This window comes from Apaloderma vittatum, unplaced genomic scaffold (genome assembly GCF_000703405.1).
Source record: "Apaloderma vittatum isolate BGI_N311 unplaced genomic scaffold, ASM70340v1 scaffold8771, whole genome shotgun sequence".
Taxonomy (NCBI): domain Eukaryota; kingdom Metazoa; phylum Chordata; class Aves; order Trogoniformes; family Trogonidae; genus Apaloderma; species Apaloderma vittatum.
Window position 1 is genome coordinate 8,682 of NW_009698462.1, and position 11,502 is coordinate 20,183.

At 34.6% G+C, this 11,502-nt stretch overlaps 1 protein-coding gene across 1 annotated transcript in view; it reads left to right on the forward strand.

Moving 5' to 3' along the window:
- Window positions 1–1,345: 1,345 nt before the first annotated feature.
- Window positions 1,346–11,502, forward strand: part of ADAMTS6 (ADAM metallopeptidase with thrombospondin type 1 motif, 6) — a gene marked incomplete at its 5' end in the record, with an annotated part of 49,992 nt that continues 39,835 nt past the window's right edge. The window contains 3 exons of the mRNA XM_009878019.1: window positions 1,346–1,453; window positions 6,885–7,030; window positions 9,289–9,352. Of these exons, the coding sequence (XP_009876321.1) occupies window positions 1,346–1,453; window positions 6,885–7,030; window positions 9,289–9,352 (318 nt within the window). The remainder of the gene's footprint in view (window positions 1,454–6,884; window positions 7,031–9,288; window positions 9,353–11,502) is intronic.

Consider the following 11,502-nt stretch of genomic DNA (forward strand, 5'->3'; position numbering starts at 1 on the left):
TATTGGAGCTGCTAGTGAGTAATGAGTAAATAACTCTGTTTGTGTATGCAGTATGATGCAAGAAACATGAATCTTAGGTAAAACTTAACTGTTCTTCTTGTTGATGTGTGTAGAAAAGATAGCCTAGGTGCCAGATACTCATTCATTTCCCCAGAGAAACAACGCCCTTTGGAGTAGGGGAAGGGTGCCTACTAACTCTATTTTACTCACACTGTCTTTTTTCTTTTTACTCTTTATACCAAGGCTCAGCCATAGGATCTCTACAAGGATTGTTTGTAGGATATGATTTCAAGCAGCAGTTAAATAAAATTAAATGGTAATGACTATCATAAGATAATTTTAAAGATCTGAATATCTTTCAAATTTTAAATAATACCTAAAAGCAGAAAATATCTGTAAGCAGGTTGTGAACTCTTGCACAGGTCTCAAAGTAATACGAAAAGATTATCGTGTAAGTCATTTACTGTAAAGGCAAACCACTTCTGATTCCATTCTGCATACATAGCCAAAGCCAAGGGCAACTGAAGCAACTATGAAGATTTCCAATGTTCGGCCAGCATTGGACCATGACCACAATATGAATTTCAACATTTAGGTTGTTTTAGCAATGAATCTCCAATGTCAACAAAACTGGATTAATTTAAATTTAAATGTGCAAAACCAAATAAGAAAATATGGGAGGAAAAAAGATTGTTTGAAAACCTATGTTTAACATTGACAACATAGGGAAATAGGATAGGCTGAACTGTTTATGAAATATCAGCCACAAATCTAAAAAGCCTAAAGAAATGTTTTAATACAGAGCTTAGTTAGTACTAAATATATATGCACTTTTTTAGCAAGTGTCACAGAAAAGGAGGGCAAATAGTCTGAACTTGAAAGCTTTGGTCTTAAATAAAGGGAACAAAAATACTTGTTTCTTATTTCAAAATTAATAATATCCCTTTCCCATGAAATTTTGAGGCAGTTAAAGATTGTAATGGAGATAGTACAGCGTGTCAGAAGACTAATTTTACAGCAGCACTGAAATACAGTAAACCTAGTACTAGCAATAACTAAGATAAAAACAACTATAAAACATTACTTGCATGGCAGGTATGAAAAATACATTCTTGTAGTCTACAATTTGATGCTTCCAGAATTTTTTTTGCCGAATATTCTTGGGTAAAATACGGTGGATTTGAAATTACTCCAGAATATTTCACAACTACCTATAGATTTTTCTCTCCAGCCCACTTTGTAATAGTCTGTGTTCAGGACAAATTGTTGTATACATGTAGGTATGAGCACTGAAGGCAATTTTAGGCTTTTATTCTGATCAACTTGCTTCTGCCTTCTTTCCTAGGAAGTGTGTAGAGAGCTCTGGTGCCTCAGCAAAAGCAACCGCTGTGTTACCAACAGCATTCCAGCAGCTGAAGGTACTCTTTGCCAAACAGGGAGCATTGAAAAGGGGGTGAGTAAAAATAATTTATTGTTTGAAGAAGTAATTTAGACTATAGGGAGAAAGAACTAGAAAATGGAAGTATTTGTGAGCAACTGTTACTCTTTCAGAATACATTTGCATCCTAATGGAAATGTCCTGCAGAACAATTTTACCATTATTTCATGTATGTAATTTATTAAGACATTTAACCCCCCTATAAAATTCCATAGTCTGGATCAAAAACCCTCACCCTTTTACATACTTTCTCTATATTTTGGAAGTGATTTCTGTAAAAACTATTTAGTTTAATCTTTATTAATTTTTATATTGCTCTTTCATAAAGGACTGTTTCAACTCTAGGTCTGACTTGGACTTTGAAAATGGTTAACACAGATCTAGAGCCTGAACTCTATCATTTTGTTAGAAGTTAAAAACCCCCACTTTATTACTTCAGATACAAGCTGAATCATACAACCATTTAAGAAAAAAATGTTACCTTAATAAAAAGGTTTTCTAACCCCCCATACTTCCTAGTGACCTTTCTGTTTGACTTCAAATTATTCTTTTCATGTTCAGTCATACCTGAATAACTGTTTAGCTTTAAGGGCCTTTGCTGTGCAGTCTGATAAAGTCTTCTATCTACTAGGAAATTACAGAAAGTCAATGTTGCAATAGATAAGTTGAGTGCTACTTTATCTGTCTTAACATGTGAATTTTGATTTTAAAACAATGTCTTTATATCAATAGTTTGTGACAAAGTTCTGGAACTTAGTTTTAGATTAATAAAAGTAAAAGAGTGTTTCTCAAGGCAAAATCTATACAAATGTTAAACAGGAAAGAAAAAAAAATTATTAACTTACAGAACATGTACTGGGGAAAAAAGTTAATTGTATATGCCTTTTTTCAAGATAATACATCTTATACAGGTTTGTATGAAGAAAGCTTATTATATTAAACAATTTTTGATACCTGTCCGGGAGCTGCTGCATCTGACCCTAAGATTTATTTCTCCAGATCAGATTTTTTCACTAATAACGACTACTGACATCTATTCTTATTCTGATGTTTGCCATGCTAGCTAGGCTACTTTCAACAAAGATTACAGTGCATTTTGACTTGCAATCTGATGTTTAAACAAAAAGAGTGAAAGCTTTTGGGCAACTGTCACAGTTTATTAATTCTTGTTGATGGCTTCATTCAGGGCCCATGACCTGGCATCATTCTGATGGCTTTTCCAAGCTGAGTTTGGGAATATTGGTAAACCTTGTTAAACAAATAAGGGGTCATTTTATAAAATGGAGTGGTTAGAGTTAGCCAATGAAAATAAGAGACAACTTTGCATTCTACCAAAAATGTTACCTTTTATTAGCTTAATAGAAAATGTTAGAAGCATTACTCCTAAATCAACAGTCTGCGTTTATTTTGGAACCACCACTCCTTGTCAATGACAAGGAGCAATTTACCTCCATTTATTTTTTTTTTTTAAACCATGAGACTACAAAGAACAAGTCAAGATGCTCTAAGACACTGTTGCTGTGTCTACTTGCCAGAGGCTTTAATCAGTTTGCTCTCTACAAAACATCTTTTCTCAGTCATCAGTATCTTGTTCCATCATGATATTTGAGGGAAATGAGAGAATCTGTACAGTTTTACAAAGGTAAACTGCTCATGCCCGTCAACAGCAGAGAATTGTTTCTGTAAACTCCAGCTTAAAAGGTTCCTGTAAATTCATAGTTCCTGATAGCAAAAAACCCCAGAAAACACAAGCTTTTTTCAAATATGTAGTTTTCTTTACCACATGCTAAGGAGAAAATAATAGGTTACAATTCTAGAACACTTTTTTGTTTTTATTATTGTAATCATTATTATTATTATTATAACATTTACATTGCAGTCTCACCTAAAGGCCACAACCAGATTAGGTCCTGTTTTCTGGGTTCTGTCCAAATATATAATAAATTATGTTCCCTGCTCTAAAGGCCTAACAAAATCTTGGAGTACTTCATCATATTTGGATGGTCGATTTCTGCTCTTAGTTACACTAATGTAAATTCGCTGTAACTGTTGACTGAAAGCAAAATTTGATGCAGTGTGCATTAAGATCTTATTGGCAGAGTTGGAAGGGATTCCTACAATTAAAATGGCCTAACATTCTGTTATAAAACCTTCTTTCAGTTGCTTGTATAACCCTGCCAAACTTTTAACTCTTTGTGTTGGAATTTTCTGTAGATGTCTGTCTGCTTGAAGGTTTTTTAGAGTGTTTTCCGTAAAAGTTACTCAGCTGTTTTCTGCATACGGGGAAAGAGAATAGTGTGGTTTCTTGCTACTAGTGGAACTTGTACATCTGTTCTGTTTTGAAGCTTTAATGTGTTCATGCTTTGGTGAAGGGTTTTATATGTTGGCTGGGTTTAAAAGGTACACTTTTTCCTAATTTGCAGTAATAAGTTTAAATATCCTTGATGTTTCTCTCTGGTATACCCAGAAATGTGTTTGTGAAGGTTAACAGACAAATTTTTTTAGAAGACTAGTGAGGAAATGTTGCATAAAAACCAGTAAGACAGAACAGCTGAGAATGTTTATTTTTTCTTTGAATTTAAGCAATTAAAAAAGTAACCTTCTCTAACATCATTGTTTAGGTCCATGCTAGGGATGTAAATCAGGAGCAAATGTGCAAAACATAAGAACACAGTGTGCTGAAAGGATAGTTTAAATAGCTAGATTGTTGAATGATACTAAGATAGTGTAAATTTAAGTTATTATTGTACATTACGTTTACTTGAAAAATAATTATAGAAGCAATGATTGGAAATACATTGAGATGACAGATTTAAATTCAATTAATCTTTTTTTTTTTCTGCTATGAAAGACGGAATCTTTTTTCAATATTATAGTACTTGCTGTATGTTTTCTGAAAGCACACTATTGTAAATCTTGGTTCAGTTAAACAGCTAATATTAATGCAAAATGATCTCAAATGTTCCACAATATCATGTTTTATTTTATTGCTAATGATATCTATAAGAAAAATTTCAGACTGCTTACATTATTCAGAGTTTAGGGTTTTTTTGGTACATACTGAAATGCATGGCCACTCTTTCTAGTTGTACTAACTGAAAATTAATTACTCAATATTAGAGAAGAATTAACATTTCAGTTCTAAAACTTTCATAGAGGATTGTTCTTTTAAAATAGCTGTCATCTCTTGTTTCTTCATGTACTGGTTACTCAATAGCCTTTAGCTCATTATAGCGGATCAGGTTGCTATAATTTGTGGAGGAAGCATATTTCTGTAGTCCCATTAGAAATAATGAAGATTTTGGTCATTTTGAATTACTCTGACAGAGGTTCTATGCATCACTGGCTTCTGGTGAAAGATAAATTTTCACTAGAGACTGAAGAAGAGACACTGAAGGAAACAGTAAGGTCTCAGATTTAATTTCAGCAGAGGAGAAAAGCCCCAGCATTGAAGGAGTTTTTACAGGACTATGGGAATGTGGAAGACAATGCTTGCATGACAGAAGAAATTACAGAGTACAGGGATATTACACAGCTTTGGAAAAATAAAGCAGGTAAAACGCACCTGCCTATTTTATACAGTCATAATAGGATAGAACTAGGATGGGTTGCATGTTCTTTTTTACATATGTGATATCCTTATGGGTTAAAGTTTAACTCTTTATTTTATTAACCTTGATGTTGATGTCTGTAATATAAATAACGCATTTTTAATTAATTTATTAGCATGAATTTTTACTCTGGGAAGCATTTTTGTTTTTAGCTTTTGACTTCAGCATTAGGTAACTGTTAATGTGCTGGTGTGGCATCTTTAATAGAAAGCTGCAAGGAGATTATTGTCTTTAGATAATAAAATCATCATCCCTTAATTTATCACTATAACCAGAAGAAAACTAGAAGATTTTAGCACTTGATCTATAATTCACCTAAAAGCTTCATTTGCCATCATACTAGTACCAGGAGAGGCATTGCAAAATGCTGCATATATCTATACTAGATAAAATATGTGTTCGCTATACGGATTGCATTATGTGTTATGCAGGCATAACTGTAGCTTGCGTTCATATGCAAAACTTGCATCTAGGTGCATTTGCTTGGTGATAAGCTACACATTTTAATATTTAATTTTAATGTACATTCTCGAGAGCTACACCCTTAGACTCTGAAATGTTTGAACTTCTATTCAGAATGAAATTCTTACTCATTCTTCATAGAGAAATCTGGACTAATTCAGGTCATTGTGAATGGCTATGTTTACTTGTTTACATATTTTCCCACCTTGCTGGAACCGAGGCTTTAAGTGATCCTTAGGATTCAGGAGTATAAAGTCAACACCAAGTCTTCCAGTGGTACTTATGGATGGGCGGGGACATGTCTGATATGTCCGTGTCTTCTGTGCCTGTCTCCGTGCTTTTTGTCAAATTCATGTGGTTGATTTTGGACACAGAAGTGGTCTGCGTTTCTTCTGGGAAATGTCAATACTGTGTCTGGTGTGGGAATTCAAGGAAGTTAAACAGCAGATGCCTGCCTTTGGAAGTGAACTGTACATATTTAGGTCACAGTAGACCTGAGACCATGCTGTACTCTGTCACCTAAGCCTGTAATAGTGGGAAGGGGTTACCTAACCAAGCTGCTTCAGGTTCTCAGTGATGCAGATCAAACTATGGGCTGCAGGATTGTTTCTGAATGGTTTTAAAAAGATTTCTGGCTAAGGAAATGATCTAACTATTTTAACAATTAGCCATTATTTGCAAATTGTCTGTTATTTTATATGTCTCCTCTAAGTAACAGTATTGCAAAGTTTAAGTGTTTGCATGAGTTCCTATGTTCATTCTGTCCCTGAACAAGTGGCCAGTCACTATTATACAGTGATTTTCTGTACCATGTCTCATGCTTTGGCACTGCTTTTATTATGTCTGTGGGGTTAGTATAAATTATGTACTGCAACAAATTCTTCTTCTATTGTAACCTTGTCCAGATTTTGTTTTTTAAAATGTAAAGGAATACTTTCTTAAAATTACAGTTGGGAGGAATTTTTCATTTTGTGTTATGAAGCCCAACATGAATCCTAAGTAAAGGATGTCTTACTAAACTAAGCTTAGAAACGAATCTTAGTGTTTAAAAGAATGTAAGCAACTTGCGTTTTCTTTAATGTGAAACACTAAGGAGGCTGTATGAAGAACAAAGAAAATCTTTATTCTAAGCTTTTTCTAACTTCTGGTGTGTGTTAGGGACGTATAATTCAGGGCTTAGTGAAGACAACAAATCACACACCCCCTCACCAATGTCTAAACATGGCTAGAAAAAGTAAAATATTAGTCTTGTTATCTATACAGAGAATGTTAATGCCTATAATTGGTCGTTGCCTGACCCTTATATTTTTCTGTCCGGATAACCCTTGTCAGCCTGGAAGCTAATTTTGTGGTTTTTTTGTGAAATCTTTCAGTGGTGTTATCAGGGAGAGTGCGTACCTTTTGGCACTTGGCCGCAGAGCATAGATGGGGATTGGGGTCCATGGTCAATATGGGGAGAGTGCAGCAGGACCTGCGGGGGAGGAGTCTCCTCATCTATAAGACACTGTGACAGTCCAGCGTAAGTAGCTAAAGTAAGCCGGAGCCAGCAAAAAGACACATTTGGAAATTATTCAGAGCTGTGGTTTCATGTGTTATCTGTAAAAATGTTTTGCCAATTTGCCAACATTTGTCTTCAAAATAGCAGACAGAAACACTTAAACAGAAGTTCACTAGACATACTTTTAACATTTTTAATGTATATTACGTACTGTAAAGACAACTGGATTTATATTAAGCAGTAACCAGGATGGTTTTCTTTCTGCAACATGATGTTTATGAAAAATATATTAAATTATGCCTTAGATAGATTACTTTCATAAGACCCACTACCTCTAATGCTGGTCTAGGATATAAAATAATTAATGACAGTTAATTATTAAAAAACCAACACAGTATGTCCAAGGTTTTGCATACAACTACTTACATATAGACCATAGTTAGTAATGTCGTGTTGCATACAGTACATTTATATGCAGTCATGCCCAGTGCTTAGTTGTGACTTCCCACTGAGTCTTAAAGCAATTCAGCAGCGTCTCTCCTTGCCCACTACTCCTTGTTGTCCATTTATGCTCTCAAGAGGGGCCAGCTTCTCCCACTACAGCTTGATCTGGTGTGTGTATCTTTACTGGTCGTGTCATGCTTTCCAATGTCCTGAGCACTGTTCCAGAGATGGTCAGTCAGGTAAGTGCTCCTCTCTCTGTCACTAGTGCTTCTCAGGTGAGGAATGCCTCCAGTGCTTCTCAGGTGAGAAATGCCTCCTTATTTCCATTGTCGTTATTTGCTGAATGAGTCACAGCTTTTCTTCTGTTGCTGCTTGCCATGTTATGGCTACCTCATCACAGCTATAGGTCTTTGCAGGATAGTTTCATTTCTCCATACTTTGTTCTTGTCATGTCCCTTAATCGTTGCTTCCATCACCATTATCACTTTTTAAGACCACATTTTCTTGAAAATGTTAAACTTTTGTGCTTCTTTCATGAAAATCCACTTTGTGGCTTTTGTCACTACTTTCCTATCTTCTCTTTTGCTCTTTGATGCTTATACCCATGTTTTTCAAGCCAGACTGTACATCAGCTTTCCACTGCACTCTGCGAGACAGACACCGTAATGTTGCATTACTGCTGCTTAAGGTGGTCTTTTTGCCTCCTGTCATTAGCCATAGCTATCAAATCTGACAGATAGCGCTACTTAGAGAATCGATTCAAAAGCAAAATTTTTCCATATGCTTCAATAACATGTTAGACTATGTTACTGAGAGAATAATTAATTTAAAACATCTTTTTTTCATGGCAGCATGTAAAAATGCTAGCGAATTGTTCATTTGGAGCATGAGTATTTTCCTAAGATTATTTTAACTACTTCTGTCACCACTTATATGGACTGGTGTGTTGAAAGGTGATTACATTTTAAGTGTTTAACACTACAGCAAGCAAATGTGTTTTGGCGGGGGGGCTTGTCTGCATTGGGAAAAAAATTCAAGGATAGTGTTACTGGGTTAAATATATGTAAAGTGAAAAATAGTATTGATTTTCCTTTAGTCAATTTTAATTTATTTTATTTCTTTCTTATAAAACAGGTGCCAAACGTTTTTCCTTTCTGCTTTCAAATTATGAGCCAGAGAGCTGATATCTGATTAATCTTCTGTTTAAGTTAATGTTGATTCATTATTGGACCTTTGTGGATGATAGATAAGGTTCCTGAACAGTTTGGGAGTTAAGAGCCAATGTCTTGTTCACACTAATAGAAACCTGCTTACTCTGGAGTTTCCTCAGATTTAATTCAAAACATAATCAGATTCTCAAACTAGAAAACAAAGCTTCTGCTGGCTCCAGCACTTAGCAGGCAGTGTTCATTTTTTTTAATTGTATTTTCAAGTGTAGCACGAGAAGCCTTTTTTTAAAAAAAAAGGTATCATACAGGTTGTTTACACATTTGTCATTCTAATTTTACAAAGCAAGCACATAATTAAAACTAATGCCTTTTTAGTATGTTCAAAATACAGTTAAACTGTATTGCTTGAGATCTATGCAAACTTCCTGAGTTTTATGTGAGTGACAATTTTCAAGTATTCAGTATTGTTTTGTATCAGCTCCAATTCAAGTCACTGCTACACTTCTTATTAAATAAAATATTTCAAAATTTCACCTTAAAACTTCCATATACTTTTGGTTTTATTTATGTAATTTATATCTCGGACTATTTATACAAATAATGCATTACTGTATCTCACTTGTGTTTATACTAATACATATACTAACACATAAAACATTTTTGCAGGCCTTCAGGTGGGGGCAAATACTGTCTTGGAGAAAGAAAGCGGTATCGCTCATGTAATACTGATGTAAGTAAATTTTATTTCACTATGTAAGTGTAATCAACTTGTCTGGTTTATGTTTTAGCAGCAAAGGATGCATTTCTTCCTCAGTTCAGAAAAGCTGTGAGTTCTGCACTTTGTTGGCAAACAGTTTTGTAGAGCATTTCTGTAATGCAGGCATCCTATATGTTCTGCTAAGTGTTAGGATCCCCATCTCAATGTGATGCCTAGCTGGTGACTTCCCTCTAAGACCCTGAGTGCCAAAAGCATGACTTTTCTGTGAATATACCGTATGAGTTACCAGAGCTGGATGGCTAGAGATTTCTTGAACTCCACATCGTATCTGTACCATATTAACTGCCACAAATGAAAGTATCCTCCATGGATTCACTTTTAAACTCTCTTCTTCTGTGTATACCTTTATAACTTTCAGTGCTATTGTGTTACATAATTCTCTTACACACTCTGTGAAAATGGGATGATTTTTTGATGTGTTTGCCATCAGGTATGCGCTGGTTCTTTTGTTACCAGGGTGATCATGCAGTTTTATTTTGGAGCTGAGCCCATCACATAATGAACTACCACTGAGTGAATGAGGCAAAGTACAAACGTATAAAATCGAATTATGAAACTAAATTACAAATTCAAGTAAGTTAAAAATTGAAACATGAAGAGGTATGCACTAGTAAAGAATTTCACTACTAAGTTTCCAAGTCAGTAGCACTACAAACATAAACAGGCTTTTATATTATTTTAGCTTCAAATTCATCTCAGTTCTTCTTAAATTAAGAAAGTTCTTGACAGTGTGGAGAGTCTGTACCTAAAGGTGTCATTTTACCTCTTTATCTTTTGATATATTTAAGGAAAAAACACAGTGTTATTTTTTTCTGTAAACATGTATCTTTGCCTTTGGCTGTCTTTGTGCAATTTTCAGTTGAATGGATTTATCTTGTCAGATGATCCCCTGTAATGAATTTACCCTCCTCATGTGTTCATTCAGATAGCCTTGTTGTAATTAGAAGACTTTAGAAGCAAGAAATTTTTTTCATAGTTCCAAGTCACAAATGAAAATGTTGAGTAACGCTGAGTGAGGTTTTTATTGTATAGTTGGTAGGAAGTTCATCCACAAATTCACTAGCTAAGTGATGATTCCTTATGGAAATCTGTCTATTGAAATCTCTCAGTCAATATTTAATAAGTTAATATATGGTTTACTGAACTAGTTCAGGTTTGTTTCTGTTTTTTTCAGTCAGGATGTTGTGCAGTACAAACTTAAGTGCCTTATCAAAATATAACCATATTCCATTATCCTTTGAATTTAACTAAGAATTATAAAAAGTTTTACTTGGTAAAACCTGTTCTCATACAAAATGTGAATTGTTTTGTTATTCATCTTCCTTTTAAACCTGTAGCAGTCAGGTCTCTGCCAACTTTTCTGCTTTACATGGGATTGATGTCAGGAAAACTGTAACCTAGAATAATCAAGTTGTCCTTTTCAAATAATGACCTTTTTTACATTAGCACTGTTTCAGTTTGTACACACTCTGTGAGACTGTTAAAAAATTCAATTCAGTACACTGGAGCTCTCCTTTCTTAACTTTTTGAAGACTCTTTTAAGGTAATTATCCAGGCATTTTTTTAAAAATCTTTACCTCCAATCAGTATTATTTAGCACCTGCCACAGTGACTAGTACACAGGAAAGTCTACATAATATGTAATACTACTCCCTCACAAGTATACAACAATTTTTAATGCTATTTTATGGTTAACAACTGCGCTATAACTACCTAGTGACACTGTTGAAATGTTGCCAAGATTTGTTTTATTCCTATCGTATTTTATTTTTTATTGTCAGACACTTTCTGAACAGTTTTATTCTTACTTGATTTTGCTTCCCTTATTCTCTCTTTGTTTGTTTATGACTGAGAGGAAGCTTATGGGGTCACAAAAGATCCAGAAGGCTTCTGAGAAGGCCATTGAGGCTATTTCCTGGCTCAAAGGGAAATTCGACTGTTATTGAACCATTCTTAACTGATCATTAAACAGCTGACCTCTCTTGAAACACCATCAGTCTGGGAGATATCATTAAGATTCTTCAATATCCTTACAGTCAGGACAGGTTGCATAAAAATACAGTGTATGATTTCCCATCCCTTAAGACCCTTATTTACTCTTT